General features: G+C 36.6%; 1 protein-coding gene across 5 annotated transcripts in view; it reads left to right on the top strand.

Moving 5' to 3' along the window:
* PLCE1 (phospholipase C epsilon 1) overlaps positions 1 to 19,147 on the top strand; it is a 149,919-nt gene that overhangs the window by 89,468 nt on the left and 41,304 nt on the right. For all 5 annotated transcript variants that reach the window (XM_048310526.1, XM_048310527.1, XM_048310525.1 and 2 more), the window contains exons 4-5: positions 8,409 to 8,725; positions 17,777 to 17,922. In XM_048310526.1, the coding sequence (XP_048166483.1) occupies positions 8,409 to 8,725; positions 17,777 to 17,922 (463 nt within the window). The remainder of the gene's footprint in view (positions 1 to 8,408; positions 8,726 to 17,776; positions 17,923 to 19,147) is intronic.

Here is a 19,147-nt window from a genome sequence, read left to right on the forward strand (position 1 = left end):
CCTATGTCTATGTTCAGCCAAACCCTGCGTAACATGGAGTGCCCTTTGTAGCTGAGGGGTCGGTTTGCTGCCCTGGTAGCCTCAGGGTCATTTGTTGCAGCACTGTCTTCAAATCCTATTATTTCAGGTGCAGAAGAAATGTTTACTGGCTGGGGTTAACACACAAAACGACACTGATTCTTATGCAGATATTCTGGAGCCATTGCTAGTTACACTTTTCTGCATGAGAATGAAGTCTCAGCTCTTTGCTAACTGCCCTGAAAATGGAAAGGAATTGGAAAATCGGCATCAAATTGGATAAATTTTGTCCTGAGATCTGCTGATTTTGCAAAGTTAAAATTACTGTTACACTGCTACTAGTTGCACCTTTTTTCTTGTGAGTTTACAGCCAGAAGAATACCCAGTGGATCTATTTATTATGGACATGTCTTTGGTTTTATCAGCTGTAGCCAGTACCAGCCAACCTGCCTACAGAGAGGAAATGGTTGGTTAAATGTGTTGACAGTATATGGTAATTCAGAGACAAGCAGCCAAGTTCTCTTGTACGCTGCAAAATATTTCCATGAATGACTCAGGCTAGTGGAGTGGTAAAAGCCCTTGGATACACTTCCAGAAATCTGAGCAGCAGTAATGGATGTAATTACACAGGGCAGTGTAGCTGTACCCTTGGGATGATGGGAGGCAGGCATGGCAGTTCAGGTGTGGTGAAATCATGGTGATGCTTTGAATGCCTTTCATGTGTTATGTCAGTGCTCATATTTCACAGAGATTTCACAGGATATTCTGAGTTGGAGGGGACCCACAAGGATCTTTGAGTCCAACTTTTGAGTGAATGGCCCATACAGGGATGGAACACACGACCTTGATGTTACTAGCACCATGCTCCAGCCAACTGAGCTAATTTCACTATATATAGCTTACAACCAGGATCCTCTAATCCACCCATAAACAGAGTTTAAGTAGGTTTTCAAGCTCATACTTATGGGTAGGAACTTCTGAAAAATGTAAGGACTGCTTTGTAATTGTTAATTTAAAGTTAATATATTAATAAATACTTTATGCTGATTGTCTTTCTATCAGCTTTACAATCTGAATGAATGTTTTGTTGTGCATAGGTTTTACCCTGTGAAGATGTTTACCCAACTTTTGTGGTTAAAGAAAAAAAAATTCTTTCCCATGCACGTGCATCTCAACTATCCTAATAATTTTGTCACTTTTTAGACAACTTAAATTTGTTTCAAGTCAGAAATTATATAGGCAGGCTGTATCTCTAACTATACAGTACTTTCAATTTTTTTCCCAGGTTTTCACGTGATTGATGTTATAATTGCAAAAATAAAAAAGTGTATTCAGAGTCTGGTTTTCAAAACTGAACTCCTTGCCAGTTCCTAAAGCAAGAAGTGATTTTAGGAGTAAGTGGCTGTTGTTATGATCACTCCATACATATCTTTCTTTTTGTTGAATTCCACTGTGCAGTCAGTTCATGAGTCAGGATTTTGTGGTATATAATGTAATTTCATTCAGTTATACTTCAACATGCTAGTTGCCTTTTTTAAAAATCCTTTCCAGAGGTTTCATATATCTGTTCAACAATAAAATCTCAGCCTAAGTAGAAATATCTGTGTGTTGCAGTTTTCAGGTGTTCTATTTCCAGCCAATTTCTTTTCTACAGGTGATGTCTACCTTTTTCTGTTTCTCTTTGTACTGTAGAAATGATTGTTTTTTTCAGCTGGCCCTATGTGGTAACTTGCTGCTGCTCCCCAGGAGGTCGTCACCTTCTTCAATGTCTTGCTGTTACTGTGACTGTATTAAACTCGAAGCAGGCATTCTTGAACTAGCTGTGAAGTTTGCTGTTTCTATTCCAAACCTGAAAAAGATCCCGTGCCCTCAGAGTCTATCAGTAATCTTACTTGGTTTAATAAAAAAAAATCATTTTCCTACAGACCCTAGCTCATCTTTTCTTCAAGTCATCTCTATGTCTTCTGCTTACTGATGCTCAGGTCGTAATGAACTCCAGTTTTATTTAGTGCAAGTACCCTGTAGATCAGAGCTCCCCTGGTGATAATAATTTCCAATGCATGTTGATAGGCAGTTTTAAGAAGTAGCCCGTATTGCTAGATATAGGTATATGGAGAGAGAGCCTGTGCGTCTTCTCATTCTTTGATTACTTGACTCATAAGCAAATTTGAAGAAGAAACAGATCTATTGATTTCAGTGGTTTCTACAGTGAAATTAAACTTGAACTTGATCCTATTCTGTGCCAAGCTTCCCACTAAGTTAAATATCAGGCTCTTTAATACTGGAGTGAGTTGTTTGCAGTCAAAATTGATAACAGTGAATTCATGTTCATTAAGGGAGAGAGAGATATTTTTAATTAGATAGAAGAGAAACAGGAAATTAACAAAAGCTTGTTGGGTTGATTATTATGGTACTGAGATACGTTACATCCAAGGGACAGCAAAACAATGCTATCCCAGTTATGCTGATCTGTATTGGAAGCTGGTGTTCAATTAAACGGCCATATATTGCATAGGTGTCTTCTGTTTGGGGGAGCTTTTATTGTGTTTTTCCTCTTTTTTGAACAGAACGCTTCCGCTTTTTATATATTGACAGCTGTTTATCTGTGGCTATTTTAAAATTTTTTTTCTCTGGTCTGTTTCTATTTTCTCACTGTACACATAATCCATATGTTCTCTTAAAGCAAATGAACAGTTTGCAGGATATCTGTAGCATATCTTGTTAAAAAGGCTTCTATTATAATCCATTTATTGCACACATTTTAATACCAGCAGAGAAAAATAATCCTCTAAGATTTTTCTGTACTTTCGGTTACATTAGTATAATGTCATGGAAGCAAAGTCTATTATCAAAAATCCAGCTAAGTTAAAAGATGTTATAGTAAGTTGAATAATTACTTTTATTCTTACATCTATTGAAATCCATCTTTTGCTTTAGAACACAGTTTGTCATAATCACAAGATCGTCGCCAGTAGCCTTCTAGAGAGTGAGCATGTTGTTATTGATTATAATTTTCACTTTACTGCTTTAAAACTGTTTTTTGAATGGAGAGAATACTTTTTTTTTTAATCAAAGTAATGTAGAAAGAAAAGAATCTAGAAATAAAACTAAGAAAGAAATCCAGTTATTTAATTTTTCAATTCATCAAACTTTGTTGAAAGTAAATTTTCTTATTCTAGGCAGGCTTACTCTTTTGCAATTGCATTCATTTAAAAAATGCAGTGAGCTTTCCCTGGATGAGCTCCCATATGCACAGTGCATTCCCACAAGTATCACATGTAAGAGTTGTTGTAACTGAGTTGGGATGAAGTAATTCTGTACCACTGTCCTTACTTGGTCACAGCTCATGTGGAAAGAGATGAGATTTTATCAAAGTACAAATTACATGGTTGACCACAGTAATTTTAAGTAGGATTAGCACTTTGACATTGGTGTGATTTCTGTCAGGGCTGTATTTATTTCCCTTCTGTTTTTGTATCGATTCCACTTACCATGTTCAAACCCAGTCCTGAATTTCTGCCCTACGGGAAATTAATGGCAGCAGTCCAACATTTACATCATATTGTGTATTAATAAAATATCTGTATGCATGATGAAATAAAATTTTATAAAGCAACTTCTTTTAATTTTAGCTTAAATACAATAAACATACAGACAATTTTACTTTTTTTTTGTTAGGACATATCACTTGCCATATAGCTACTATGTTTAGTAGAACATACAAATATAGAAAAATTCTACAATTATAGATAATTAACACAGCCTTTCCAGCAGTATTTTACATTGTTTTATTCATAAAAGTTTCTTGGCTTTTTTCTTTAAAGTGAACTTCTCGGGTTTTCACATTAATACAGTACTGAATCAATCAACACTCTTGGTAACGTAACAAACAAACATAACATGGTTCAATAGAGAAAAACACCAGAACAAAACCCAGTTTCTTAAGACTCTCTTGAAACTTCTCTGCATACATACACAAAAATGCACACACAGTTTTTACATATTTATCTGCTTGAAATTCATTTTTTCAGTAAAGCTTTTTAGAGCCTGTACTTACACAAGATGTATGGAAATTCAAAGTTTTATAGTAATAAAGGCTGAATTAATTCTAAGTTACTCTGTTGACCGAAGAGCTCCTTTAAGCCTTGTAGAAAGTTTTAAAAAATAACAAAACCACGTTGTTCTTCAGACAGGGTGTTTTATTACTTATGATGTGCCTAGGCTGAGTAATATCCTGAAGCAGGCACTCTGTATTTTTCTCCCATTCTTAAAAAGATTATTATTTTGTTACAGAAGAAGAGACCTTTTTGTTCCCATGGGCATCAGCAATGATTAAGTCAGTCCACGAGTCCTTTGTTAGAGCTAAGCAGAGGTTATCTTGTTTTGATTAATGAACTCAATACTTGATATGTTAAAGATTATCTGCTTCAGCTGTTTATCAGAGGGATAAGCAAAGCTGTCAATTTCGGCTTTAAGCAACTCGCAAATGAATAGTCTGGGTCCTCATTTTCTTGTAGTACTTTTAGCATTAACTTGGTGTGGTAGAACACAAAAACCAGTAACATTTACTGCAGCAGCAGCTAATTTTAGTGAGGACTGTATCTTGCCTTAACTAAAAAAACTACTGTGATTTTGGTCTGAAAGCAGTTCCATTCTGCAAGTTACTCGAAGGACCTGGCCATTCTTTGAAGAGCAGAATGATACTATTTCCTGAAGAACATAAACTGACAACGCAAAGCTGGAGGACTTGTGTATGAGACTGGATAAGGAGTTTTATAGCAGAAACAGATCAGTTCCTGGAGTGAAAAATGGTAGAAGTCTGAAGCATGCACACACAAAAAGATAGTCCAGGAAAAAAACCTAGTTTAATACAGGCAAAGAGACAGAAAAAGGAATAGGTTTTCATGCAGAGTGTAAATCATGGAAGGTGGTGAAGTTGAGAATAAGGATCCTGGATTTTCTGTGATAAAACACAGAAGACTGGAATGAGGAAAGATAAAATATCTGAATATGCCAGCAACCAAGACCTGCAAAAATGTGAATTATGGAAGAATTAAATATTTATAGGTGTAGAAAATGTCAACAGGAATAAGTTACTCTACTTACTTAAATAAGTTATCTATACTTCTTCAGTATTTATAGCCATACTTTAGCCATGAGCTGTGCGCCTTCAGATTTCTGTTTAGCCTGTGTTCCTCTCCTTGGATATCAGCTGCATTTTTGTTGCAGCAGCCTGTTCCATGGACTCTCACATTACACAGAGAATTTACATACAGTTCTTCCAGTTTAATGAAGAATTGAGAAATGCTAGTTTGAAATTCAGTGTTTTGAATCAGGAAGTGTTTTATATATTTTTGTCTTCGATCTTCTTCCAAATCCAGCAATATCAGTGGCTGCTCTTGAATCACCTTGGCTTAGCTTCCATGAAAAGATTTTCTTTTTGACAGCTTACTTTTTCTGTTAGAGTGAAGCTGAGTTGTGAAGATTTCATTATGAAAGATGATAGTTTCATTAAAAGTAGTTTCGTTAAAGGCATTCAAACTCCCTGCACTAGCTTTCTGCTGAATTTGATCAATGGGCAGTCAGTTTAGTGAAATCAAGTTCTAATGAGACATTTATTCCTGGTGTCTTCTGGCAGTATGGAGATATGCTTTAGACCCAGCCTTAGCTGTGGTCAGCTTGTGGTGTTGAGCCTTGTTCTTAGATATGAGAGGTTGTACTAAGTGGAGCCTGAAGGGTGGTTATAGTTAGGCAAGGTAATGCGCAAAGGAGCATGATCAGTGCTCTAGCGTATTGCAAATTCAGTGTCAACCTTTGCCAGATTTTGAGGTCTTTGTGCATGGTGTAGTTGTTAACTGTGATGGAGAAGATGAATTATTAAGAATGCACAGCAAGCAATGCGTTGGGGAACAGCTCATCTTCATTCGTTATCTCTCTTTTATCAGTCAATAGGCACTCCTTATGGAGTTATATCTTCCTTTCCTGCCATATTGGTAGCTATAAGGTGTTTAAAACTGTAGTTACCAAATAATGTTGGATTTCCAAAGCACCAGTATTGCTGTGGCATTGCACTGTCCACAGTACTTGCTGTCTGTCTCCTGTGGTATGTGATCACCTGCAGCCAGGCCATAATCTGAGCTGTCTGGGCCAACCGTCCTTTCCTGACCTCAGTGCCTGTTCCAGAGACTGAATGTTTCTGACAGCTACAGCTTTTTACAAATTGGGATGTGCTAGTTGCCTTCTGGTAGTGCATCTTCTGGTGCAGTTTTTTCTGAAAAGGATCCACTTTTTTGCACTAAGACTAAACTAAAGCACAGTAAGTGAGGATGCTTGAGACGTCACTTCAGAAGTCCATTTGTGATCTAAAATAAATGTACAACATAGACACAACCAGTACACCCTCAATTTCAGTGGTGAGACACAGGGGAAGCTGGTGCAGGCTGCACTTTTTCTGCCTTGAGTGGGAAGAGCTGTCATGCATGTGGAGTCAGAGAGGCGTTGTGACTTCTAGGTAGCAAATGGGTGTTGGTGGGTGTTTGTGTCATGCCTTAGATATCATTCTCTTGCCGAGATAATGCTGGTTGGGACAGTGACAGTTCAGTCCATATAAGCAAAGCATGTGTAAATAATCCTTGTCATATAAAATGAACATGGTATTTTGCATTGTTTTTATTTTGGCATAAGCCTATGTTCTGTTGCAAAGTCAAGGATAGTGCACATGAGCTTTTAGTGCTTTTTATTACGAAACCTCTCAGAATAGTTCTGGGCAGATTGAAGCAGGAAACAGAACTGAAGTCTCACGTAGAATTGAAGCAAACAACTGAAAGGGAGCCCAGAAGCTCACTGCGCTCCACCTGTTGCCTGAACCATCAGAGTCATGTCAGTGGTGTTCTTACCTGGCTTTTCCCCCTTAATCTTTCCTGCAGGTGTTTCAATGACAGAGATTTCTCAGTATCTACAGATACTGTACAGCACTTCTTCATTATCACCGAAGTTACATATGTTCCCCACTATATAACCGAGATACTGCTTGTTGCAAATTAAGCCCATTAGTTTTTTTGCTTCCTAGTCTAGACAGAAACAATTTGTTCTTTCAGAAGCTTCTTCTGTGTTTGAATATTTCTCAATAGGTTCTGTTAGCCCAAAGACTTTATTTAGGGCTGCTGCAATTTATCTTTTGAATTTCAGTAGAATATATTAACAAAAGCCAATTTTCTGTCTTTTAAACTTCCCTCTGATTAATAATAGTTTGCACAAAGTGACTGAGAGTGGAAAACTCATGTAGCATATTTTATGTTTATTATAGGGGACTGAATTTTAATCAGTCATTATGAACTTGTTTTTTTCATTTTTAGAGAAAAGAAAGGATATTTGCTATGTCTATGAAATGAGAGTTTATATATATATTAAAAAAATTAGGTAAAGGGTAGATCTAGGGTGTACCTCCATTATGTGTGGAAAAAATCTCTGAAGATATTTTGTGAAGCAATGCAAAAAAATAAACTTCTTTTTCTGAGAATGAGAAAGAGTACATAATATATGACTATGAGTGTTTATACATTTAAGTAATTCTTGAAAAATTGTTCAGAGAACTCATTCTAAACTTATCTAGTAAGAAGACTCACTCACTATTTTGGAATCATTGTGATGATGTTTCATGCTTCCCACACGATCTTAGAAAGCTTGCCTTCTTCCTTCTTAGGAAAAGTTTTATTTTTCAAGAGATATCACTGCTGGGATATTATAAAACTACCATGAATGTTTTGTATTAATGGATAAAACATGCATACTCCCAAATATATGCATTTTCTGAGAGGAATGAAAAATGTTTTGTAGCCTTAGACATTTGGTTTCACAATGCAGTGAGCTCAGATGCAATTTATCTTACAGCAAGAGGATTATGAAGAAAAATGCTGACCCACATGGGTTTTAAGTTATCATTATACATTATTTCTTGTGGCAGTAGGGTCTCAGTGCCCCAGCCAAGGACTCAAACTTCTTTGCACTATAGCTGTTACATGGAGGCAAAGCAGAGGCACACTCTGCCAGATGACGCTTTTATTTGAGGCTGTGACAAGGCCGCAGGTGCCAGAAGCAGGTGTTTGGATGTTTCAGGAAGCAAGTCTGTTTTGGTGGGTGGTTTAACAATCTCCCAACTCTAGTTGCCCTCTATCTAGCCAACACCAGATATAAAGAGCGCAGAAAAACCCCACGTAAAAGAATGTATTAGATAGTTTAAATAGAAAGAAAGTAGTTAGAATATAGTGTATTGCTGAGTAAATGAATGAACAGTTTAACGAAACCAAAATAACAAGTTGTCTTGTTTTTGCACAGCATGGTCCAAGAGTTAAAGGCAGAGCCTAATAAATTTTTTATTTGTTTTGTTTTAGAACGCCAAGCGTGTACATCTATGGCTGGCTCCAGCATCCTTCCCTCCAGCGTGGCCGGTATCAGCAAGGAGCTGGTCGAACTGCAGCACCTCATCCAGTTCCCAGAGGAGGTTGCCAGCATTCTGACCGAGCAGGAGCAGGAGCTCTACCGGAAAGTCTTACCCATCGACTACCTCTGCTTTCTAACCAGGGATTTGGGTAATGCTGAATGTCAAAGCAAGCTGCCATCTCTTAAGGCTTCCATATCTGCTACTATTCTTTCTTCTCCCAATGGTGAACATAATGCTGTAGAAGATCTTGTGACAAGGTTTAATGAGGTAAAACAAAACTTTTAAATTGCTTTTCATAAGGGTTATTACCTGATGTGTGGGTTAGTTATTTCCTTTATCTCTCAGAGATGAATTTAGCTGGAATGACAAATTTTTAAAATATAAGTCAAGATGACCAGGGATTTAGCTAAATAACTTGGCACTGAATTTAATAGGAGCTATGTGACCAATTTGCTCAGTGAGTTTGGGAAACAGTGGCCCAACTTTTTCTTGCACATTGTAAAGTAAACATGAAGAAAAAATTACAGACTTCTAATTCTTTGTATTTATACTGACAGTACGGAGTACAGTTTCAGTCAGTTTATTATTTTGTTAGGTGCTGGAGTTATATTTATTTGTTTTGGATTTTTGTAGACTAAGCATGATCTTAGGAGTCAGCACAGAAATATTATAAACTAGAATTTTCTATATTTTCGGTAATATAACTATGCTAATCTGCACTATTTGTTTATTTAATCACTGTGTGTGTCTTGAGCATTGTTATACAAAGAAGTGTCACTTGGCATGACATTTTTACAAGCCAAATCTTGAGGTTTTTAGTAAGATTTTATTTTGTTTTTAGTAAGGTGATCTTCTGACAAGTTTAATAGAAAATTGATTAAGGATTGAGAAAAGTGTAAAAAAATCCACCCCAAACCCCAACTCAAAATCAAACCACCCTAGTAAAAACTCATGTTTCATCTGCAGAAACATGGAACAGTTGTTTCTTCTTTTTTTTTTTTTTTGGGGGGGGGGTGGGGGTGTGAATTAGGTGCAACATTAGCAGTTGTGTATTAAACCCCAGTGCACTTCCTTTTGCTGGGCAAAGAAGAATCGGTGACTGAATATTTAGAATGTTTCAAAGTGTTCCTGATTTTTGCAAGTTGCTGAGATTTAGCAGCTAAAATAGGGTAAATATATTGGCTTCTCTCACCTCATTCCATTATGGGAACATACATAAAAGTTGCAACTACAATATTCAGTCTTTAAACGGCATAATAGTTTAAATTAGCTGTAGTAGCAATACTTAAGAAGACACTGTGGCTGGTGTGTTGCTGGACAGGACTGTAGGTGCTGACCCAGCTGGGGCCCCGCTTCCTGTGGGGCTTCTCTTACGGGGATCACTGTGCTGAGGCCAGGGGAGACAAGGTGCACTGGCCAAGCTGGGCTACAAGCTGGTGAGGCACAATGCCAGGGCAGTTTCTTGAGGACATGTTCCCATCAGCTGTACAAATTAGACTGACCATGACTGTGTTCTGAGCTGAAGGGTCACTTGAAAAGAAAGTAGGTGCTGAAGAAGTCTTGTTAGAAATGACTGAGTCTGTTCCATACCAATTACAATTTTAGTGTTAAAGTTGCCTTTTGTTAAAACAGTCAGCATTATCTTTTAGTCTTAGAGGTTTGTGACTTTGCAGGTTTTGTAGTCTAGCATTACTTGTTTGGTAATGCTACAGGATAGTTTTTTATGTAATTTGAATTAATTCCTAAATATTCAGTGCACAGATTCTCTGGTGTTTAGTGCAATAGATTATTCGAAGTGTAATCTGGAGTAACTTTTTAAAAACATAGATGCTATGTGTTTAAATGGAGTTATTGTACAATATTCACTGCTTGTAATAAATCACTGTTTTGCTATATGCTGTATCTTATGATGAAGTATATCAGTTGCCATAGCCAATCACAAGCGTGAGCTCTCAAAATGTCTATGTTTATAAATGGAAAGAAAATTCTTGTACAAAGAGTCATGATTTTGTTGGCAAAACTCAGTGAGCACTTGCTGATTTTTTTGGCATTGCCTATAGAAATACTGAAGTGTATTTATAATGTGGGAGCCAAAATTACTTTTAGGATGACAGGCTTCTGGTACATGATGGGTAAAAACAATTACATGTCATTGTTCTGTTAAATAACAATTATATTATTTAGAGTATTTTTCATAAAGAAATATACTTTTTAGTATTTTTTCTGACAGTACATATTAACGAGAAGCACTTTATAATACTTGTGTAAAATGACAGTCAATCCCAAAGATTTTGGGCTACATGCATTCAGTACCATCAGCTATAAATAAAGCCTGTAGTCTTTAAGTTTTGATTAAAAATACCGTTGCATGATAGTGGGACCTTGGGCACAACACATACTTATCAATGAGACACAGCAGATACTTCATTTGCTGCTAATAATATCCAATTGATCATAGAGTCTTGTCAGAGCAAGACTGTAGACCAAGCTAAAGACAGATATTCTTTCCTGTTACTAAATGTAATTGAAAGCTGATTCTGAATTAGTGGCTAGTGTGGGAGGATAAGAGTGACATACAGTAACATCTACCTTTACAAAACTATTGGCTCTAAGTCTCTTAGACTGTGCACTTAACAGTAGCAGTAATATATTTTTCTGCTCTAATGGAGCTCTATCAGAAGTTTAGTTTTCAAGGATGTAAAACTGTAGGAAGAAACTGTTGAGATTCTGCAGAGTTAGTGGAGCCCTGGCAGCTGGGAAGAAGTTAGGAAAATGGTACCTAAGCATGCTGTAGGACCCTGACAACTGTGACATACTTTTTCTCCATCTCTCCTTGTTGCCTACTGTGCCTTTCTCTTCTTCATTTTATTTTCTCTGATTCCTGTATGGCATGAGTTCGCCGTACTTCTTTACCTGGAGTGACATGTGCTCCTTACTCAGTGTCATATGTCACAGTCCTCCTGGGATTCTGTTTCTTTTTCTGTCTCTTTACCGCTGCAGGCTCTTGCACCTTTATGACTGACTCCCAACCACTCTTCCACCTCTCACCAGCAAAGCAACCACAGAGACACAAGCACAATGTACATGTTATAAACATTTATGTTTATGTAAACATTTAAAATAATTTCAATAATTGCTGTCTATAAACATGAAAAGAGTCTCTTGTAACTCAATCTTTCTGGCTTAAGCTTCAAGTAAAAGAAAACCAATAAAACTTAAACTGAAACATTTAATTTTCCATGCTGAGATACGCATACAAAGCAATTGCGATGTCTTAGACTGAAGGTTGCACCAGATTGGAAGATCATTCAGACAGCTGACTGAAGGTAGTTCCACTACTGAACTGAAAATGCAAAATAAGAAGTCGAATGGATAAGATGATTTTTTGGAAAGATATGACTGCCAAAAAATAAGCTAAGAAGGTAGAAAAGTTTGAACAGTGTTAGTATAGCCCTGCTACTGGAGTGGGTTCACCACTCACTAAGTCATTCTTAGTATCAGTAAAGTTAATTAAAATATGGGTACTTAGGACACTTAGTGATGATGTTAGCTTTATTTTTAATGGTTAAATTTTGTAAGGTTTTTTCATTGTTCATTCAAAATACAAATTTAAACCTCACTAGCAAAACAGAGACATATCATTTTACTGAAATAATGGAATGTAAATAAATATTGCACTGTGTCTCTTAGTTCAGCATTTTTTTGCAATGCCTAAATGGGTTTGCATAATGCTTTTAAAAAGATTATGTTTGTAAAAGTATCAAACTGTTTCCAGTCCTTGTTTGGAATAGTGTTTAATCAGATTTTAAATGGTAAATGTTCTCTGTAAGATTATATAATTTCACAAAAGCATGTAAAGTAAACCGTCTGTTCATAAGATATGCAGTTTAACATATTCAGATTTTAAAAATGCATCTGAAAATTATTTTGCATATTATACCAAGAGCCAAAAAAAATGTAATACTTAAACCTCAGTATAACCCATGTAAAAAATTCCAGTTCTGTTTTATACACAGAACTGTGTATAAATATATACACAGATATTCATCAATATGCGCTGACAGGTTTGTGCAGTTAGCAGTGCAGAGGAACTCATTGCAGCCAGCTATTAGTGCTAGTGCTGCACACTGCTAGTGTTTTTTAATTATTGTTTTTAAAGGGAGAAATTGGACTATACTGATACACTCAGAATTCTGCTTTTAAACAAAATCATGTTTTTCCCTCTTGCCATAATTACTGCATGATATCTGATGAAGGTTGTTTCTTACATGGGTTTTTCATGTTCTTCAGATTTTACTCAGATTTCTTGATTTTTGTCAAACAAAATTACTAAAACCAGAATGACTTGGTTAAATGGGTTATAGATTGCTGTGCTTATCCTTTAGATACCTGAAAAATCATCTTCTTGTTTTGTATTCAGAGACTTTTCATACACATACTTTATTTTGTCAGTATTAAAGTTTCTTGCTTTCTCGGTCCAGTGTAGGCAGTATTTAAATCAGCTGCAATTTGTTATAGAAACATATCCATGGCTAATTTTTATGTTACGTGTTAAAGAAGGTATGTACTGTAATGTTACTTTGTGGTAAACCAGAAGACTTTATGTTACTTTGCTAGCAACGGTATTTGTTAAACTTCAGGCAGGCAGCTGTGCTTGGTAATTTCACCTCTGAAAGCTGCATCTCTCAAGTATTATGAAGTTCCTAAAAATGTGATATAAAAATAGAAGACATCATTTCTTCCATGTAGCATCACCCACTGAAGTATGTAGCTTGGGAATTGCTGTAAAAATTTTACAAACTTAAGTGCTGGGGAAATGAGTGTAAAACACTACAAATGATAAAACACTGCACATTGCAAGTGGAGATTGCTATTAATTTCCTCCCTCGATAGCACCACTACATTTACATTCTGATAAAATATAAACAATGAATTAATGCCCATTTAAAAAAAATCACATAATACATTCTCTAGGAGCTATATAGAAGACAGTAAAGAAACTATATATATAAAAATATAGCCAAATATATATGTATGAATTATCACAATCTTGAGTATTAGAAGACTGAAATAAGAGAATGAGTAAAGACAATCCATGGCAAGTTTAGGGATACAGTTAATAATTCAACATGCATTAAATGCTGTTCCTTCATGTGTACTACATGTAGCAGGGTTCCCATAGAGTAAATGATAAACAGTCCCACAGATTGCACTTGTAAAGAGATTTAAGGTCATGTACCGTAACTTGAGGATCAAGTTCCATCAGGGGTGTCTCTTTCACGTCCTTCATGTTTTATTAGTAAAAGCAGCTGAGCCTCAGTAATAAGCTATATCCTACCCCTGACAAGTTGGGAGATTTTTGCCTGCATATAGATTTGACTTGAAATCAGTGGTAGTTCAGTATTTAGGTAATCAAAAACATAGGATCATTTTACGTTTTAAATGACTGATATATATTTACCATGTTTAAAAGTAAAGAAAAATTAATGCTGAGTAAAAATATGCCTTTCCCAAATGTATTAGCAATATCTAACTTGAATTTACTTGAAGTCTTTGATCAAAGTAAGATAAGCCAAAAAACTTAAAAAAAAAGAGTTATTGAATAGTATAGATTTTGATGCAGTTAAAATAGTAGAGGTGATATAAAAAGATAATTCCAGAAAACCTGAAACTGTACAGATCTTTTTGTACTACAAATTGTGATACATATTGCTCAGTACAGCTTGCATTGCTAAGACATCTGGTGCAGGTCCTGTGTGCTCAGACTCAGATTCAAAGGAGATTCCTATATCTCTGAAAATTTGCAAATGAGGCTACTTTCTATGTATCTGAACTTAATTTGGCTCAATGTTGTCAGTGCTTCTCTCTATTAGGGCATCGGAAAATATTTAAGTCTTAAGCAAACACCTATTCGATTTTGCTTGTTTAGTACTTAGTACTGGTATCCAGTAATCCTGAAAGACACTCATTTTTATCCATCTGAATGAAAAGACTGATGTTATTATCAACTTGTTTAAGTGGATTGTGTTTTAATTTATTACTTTTCTTGTGTCTTGCAATCATGTGGGTTATCGTAACGAAGCCAGGATACATTTTCTCATGCTTTTCAGACTCATCAGCAGTGCAGCGGAAATCTAATTATAGGTTTGCTGTGATGATTTCTGTTCTGAAGGGAGCTTAAAATGAGTTACATTAACAGAACTATGTAAGCCAAGTGTGAAAAAGAAGTAAACTAAGGAAATAATGATTACTATGTTGATATGTAGATTGTGATCTGATGTTAAAGTGCTGTCCAACACAAAAACTTGGTCCGAAAAGCTTTAGTGCTCATTCTGAGAAATATTTCCAATGTATTTTGATCTCCTTGGCAAGGCTACTCCTGCGCAGTCTTTGGCTGGGATGTGCTGTCTGTGCTCAGGCACTGCCTGAGTCGTGAAGCCCTCGTGCTGCTGTAGTGGCAGCCTGGTACCAAGGCAGCTGATGGTGCTTCATCTCAGGTCAGGTGTTCCTCAGCTGTGGTGAAGCTGGGGAGGTGGCTCTGCAAGCCAACCAGGAGGGAAGTGCCGCAAGAGGAGGTGCTGTTCTGTATCCACTTGGCTGGAGTGTCCAGAGGTCAGAGCTTGCCGGGGTGGGGCTTCCCTTTGCTCTCTTCCCCCTGCTAGAAAACCCCTGGTTTTAGTGGCAGAGAAATTGTGCCGCATTAAAATACCATCTGTGCTACTTGCTTGCCAAAGTGGAAAAAACAAGATTCTAAATTCAGCTTCCAGGTGAATTCCATAGCCACCAAGAAATAAGTAAATATACAGAGTGGTTTTCTGCTTTTCTTCTGTGTGAGGTGCATCTAGCTCAGCTGCACGCGGACAGCATCTGAGGAATCCCACTTCTGAACTTCCAGTTCAATGAAAATTTGATAAGTTTGTTATTTCTTGAATATCCTCTGTTCCTGATCTCCAGGAAAAAAATAAAATACCAGAGTTTTTAAAGCAGGCACGTTCATTATTTTTCAGGAGTGGATTGTATCATCTGTCCCCTGATTCAGCCCAATGTGTTATATCTCCCTTTGCCCATTCTATTTTAAAATTAAAAGATTCAGACACTTTATTTTTCTTCTTGTTTAGTGAAAGATTTTTAAAATATTTTCTACTCCCAATTGTTGTCCTGCAAGAGGAGTGAGCATAAACTTCATGGTGCTTTTTGTACCCTTCTTTTGCTCTTACATGTTATACATTATCTTGAGGCTGCAAATGCTCACCCATGCTGCCTTTTATAATTTTTTGTTTGTGTTTACAGATTATAAAAGTTCATCATACTGTTCATAGCAGTCCTAAACTCCCTATTAAATGTAATTTCAGTAAGTGGCTGCCCTAGTTTCAAGGTTTCCTCTTAAGGGAGAGAATGAAGTCAGTTGCCTTTTGAGACATTCTTTCTCAATTTTGATACTGTTTTCTCCTGATCATTACATCTTTACTACCTTAGGTTAAAACATATCTGTTTAAAGTGATATGAATCTTTAAAACGTCTACAGCCATATTAATCAAATCATTACCACATTTGGTATTTCATAGAAAACAAATACTAATTTTTTTGTGAGGTTGCACATTTAGAAGTTGCATTCCCTAACAGCCATTTCTGGAAAATGAGAATAATATCCAAAAATAATATGTCACTTTATTCCAGTATACAAAAACAAATCTGTGCCAGCTTTGAATCACAGATCTGACTGTTTTGTTTCACAATTTCTGAATTTTTAGTGGATTTATATTATTACCTTTTATTCTGGTTTTGCCCTCATTTGACCCCTGCGCCACACAGTGCTGTGGTGGTTTGTATTTTCCATACCTTCCTGCTCTTCAGGTATGCTCTTCTTTGTTGATTGAGTTTTATGTTTTAGGAGTAACTAATTGAACACATCAAATGAAATTTTAGCTGAATTCAGAATCTCATTATGAGCTGCTGCAGCATTGTCCTCACTTGTGAATTACTGTCCTCCCCAGTAAATTAATTTCTTCAAGAATTCAGCCCTAAAAATGTGATTTTTTTTTTTTTTTTTGTACAGACATATACATTGCATGTAGGGACTAAGACTTTTCTTCTCATCTGGACCTTTCTCATTTATTGTTTTTGATTGATTTGGCCATCAGAAAGGTTAAATAGTAACTTAGATTCTTCATATTCTTTGACTGTCCTCCCTCAGGAATGGGCGGCTTGGAACTCTGAGTCTGTATAGACTTGCATAAATAGAAGCCCTATATATTTTCACTGGGGTTATTTTCTTGTTAGTACTTAACGCATTTTATTTCACATGCTTGGTTTTTAAAATAAAAGTCTATGGCCCCTGAGGGGTGAACTAGCATTTTCTAATTTTTATAAGCCTCTCCTCACACTGGTATTATCTCTAAACACTTGAGTCCTTCAGGACCAAAGAATGGAACACAGTGTCAGTAAACAAATCACGTTTATGCCTCCTAAGTGTTTACACAATGACAAAAGTCAAGCCACCAGGGAGTCATATTGTAAAAAGAAACAGTTGGTTTAAATTAGGTTTCCATGTGAAATATATCTACTTTTTATGGATGTTGTGGGAACATAAACTGGAAAGAAAATCTGCACACTGATAAAATGAAGGTTTGATTTTTATTTGTTTAAATGCAAACAGAATCATGTACTAAGTTGCTTTCTGATTCTGGCATTAATTAATTACCAAAGAGAAGTTGGTAGTATGGGCACACTTTGGAAGGTGGGATTTCTTTTTATTTACTTCATTTGTGATCTTGCAAACAGATAATGCAAATTATCTGGAATGTTCAATGCATATAGGAATTAGCAAAATTGTGCATTAAATGCATCTAGTTTTATGAAACTAACGGAAACAAAAAAAGTCCAATTTATCAACTTTCACTGTTCATATTGTTAACAAGGGTTATTCACTGTCAGGCTGAGATTTGTAAGTCATGTTAATGAGAATTTATACTGCAGACTGCTCCAGCAGCTTTAGAAATCAGTGCTAGCTGAAGCTGTCCATTTTCTTCTGTGGCATCAATGCACATTCAGAATATCTTATATTAAGATGCAGTCGTTTTTTGTTTAATAAAAGTTTTTCTAGACTAGTTAATGATTTTACTGTTGTGATGTGAATATGTCACTGTGTAAGTTGTGTGTGCAAGGCATATGTGATTTGGACATGAACATGTAAGTGGAATTTTGACTGATACCCTCCTGATGGACAAAACCAAAAAACCCACGTTATCTGTCAAGTACACATGAATGCTCCAAGTGACGTTGCTTTGGCTGACCATACTGTTTGTTTGATTTTACAAGGTGAGCTCGTGGGTTACCTGGCTGATCCTGACTGCAGGTTCTATGGAGGAGAAACGAGAAGTCTTCTCATACCTAGTACATGTGGCAAAATGCTGCTGGAATATGGGCAACTACAATGCTGTAATGGAATTCCTGGCAGGGCTGAGGTACTGGCAACTCTTTTTTTCAGATGGCTTTTCAGTGATAGATTACATTGCAGCTTCTGTTAAGCAGATGTCTCTGGAGAACAATGAAACTAAACAAAAATCCATGGCTAAGCCACATCATCTCATGCTGTGACTTTCTAGTAATCCCTTTTGGAGAAATGAAGCATGCTAAAGCCTTTTTTTTTTCTCAAAATGCTCTGAAGACTCCATCAGTTTTCCTGGTGCATGAATGTGTTGCATTAGAAAACTTTTTTTTTTTTTAACAGAAATTTTTTAAAATGAACAAAGAAGATGGGAAAGCAGTTGTGGTTTATCTAATGAGCTACAACTAATGTAAATTGGGGTTGGAGTCTCCAGAATATAAGTGGAACATAATCATGGTGATGCTCTAAAAGGATCAGTCTTAAGTGTAAAAAAGAAACCAACCCCAAAATGACAAAAGAACCCCAACAAAACCACACAGCCAAATATGTTTTTTAACCCCTCTCCTTTACTTATGCAGACTGATGTACTTAGACAGACTCATGCTGTCATGGTCTTATGTAGAAGGACCTGCATTATCTCAAAGAGGAGAGAGTAGGGGGTCAAAGACAGCTCATTGTGTGCTTTCCTCTGGAATTATAGGTTTATGTAGGGCCAGGGGAGCAGGAAAGCAGTGCCTTAGCACTGGCAATTCAGATGGCAGGAAATGGGACTGAACAGGGAAGAGTTAAGATCAAATTTCCCATCTCTTGGCTTTGACCCTTGTTGTATAAAATGTTTGTGTAACAAAGCTCAAAAGTGTTTGCATTGCTGTTCTCTGTGGTTTAGTAAGGCTCTCACTGAGCTATTTGTTTATGTTTTTGGTATATAAAGCACATTTGGAACACTCATAGGCATGGGGAGTATATTTCAGCAGAATACATCCACAATCTCCAAGCCATGTAAGTTATGAGGGAAAATGCAAAGCCAGTTAAGGGCTTAATTTTATCTCCAATGTATCTGCACAGCACAAGGGAGGAAGAGGAGAGGAAGGCTAGTCCTGATGAGCAGCATTTCTGGGCCAGGGATGGAAAGTGGGGTTAAGGGCAGTCTACTGTGAGTGTATCTTTGGACTTTTTGGTATGTCTGAGGCCAGGGGTGGGAAGAAAGGCTATATAATTACATAGACAAACAGTTCAGAAGGTAAGAGAACTCCCAGAGGTACTCACAGTCCTTGGAGCTGTTTCTGTCTGAAATGAGAATT

The sequence above is a fragment of the Corvus hawaiiensis genome, chromosome 8 (assembly GCF_020740725.1).
Source record: "Corvus hawaiiensis isolate bCorHaw1 chromosome 8, bCorHaw1.pri.cur, whole genome shotgun sequence".
In the NCBI taxonomy this organism is placed as follows: domain Eukaryota; kingdom Metazoa; phylum Chordata; class Aves; order Passeriformes; family Corvidae; genus Corvus; species Corvus hawaiiensis.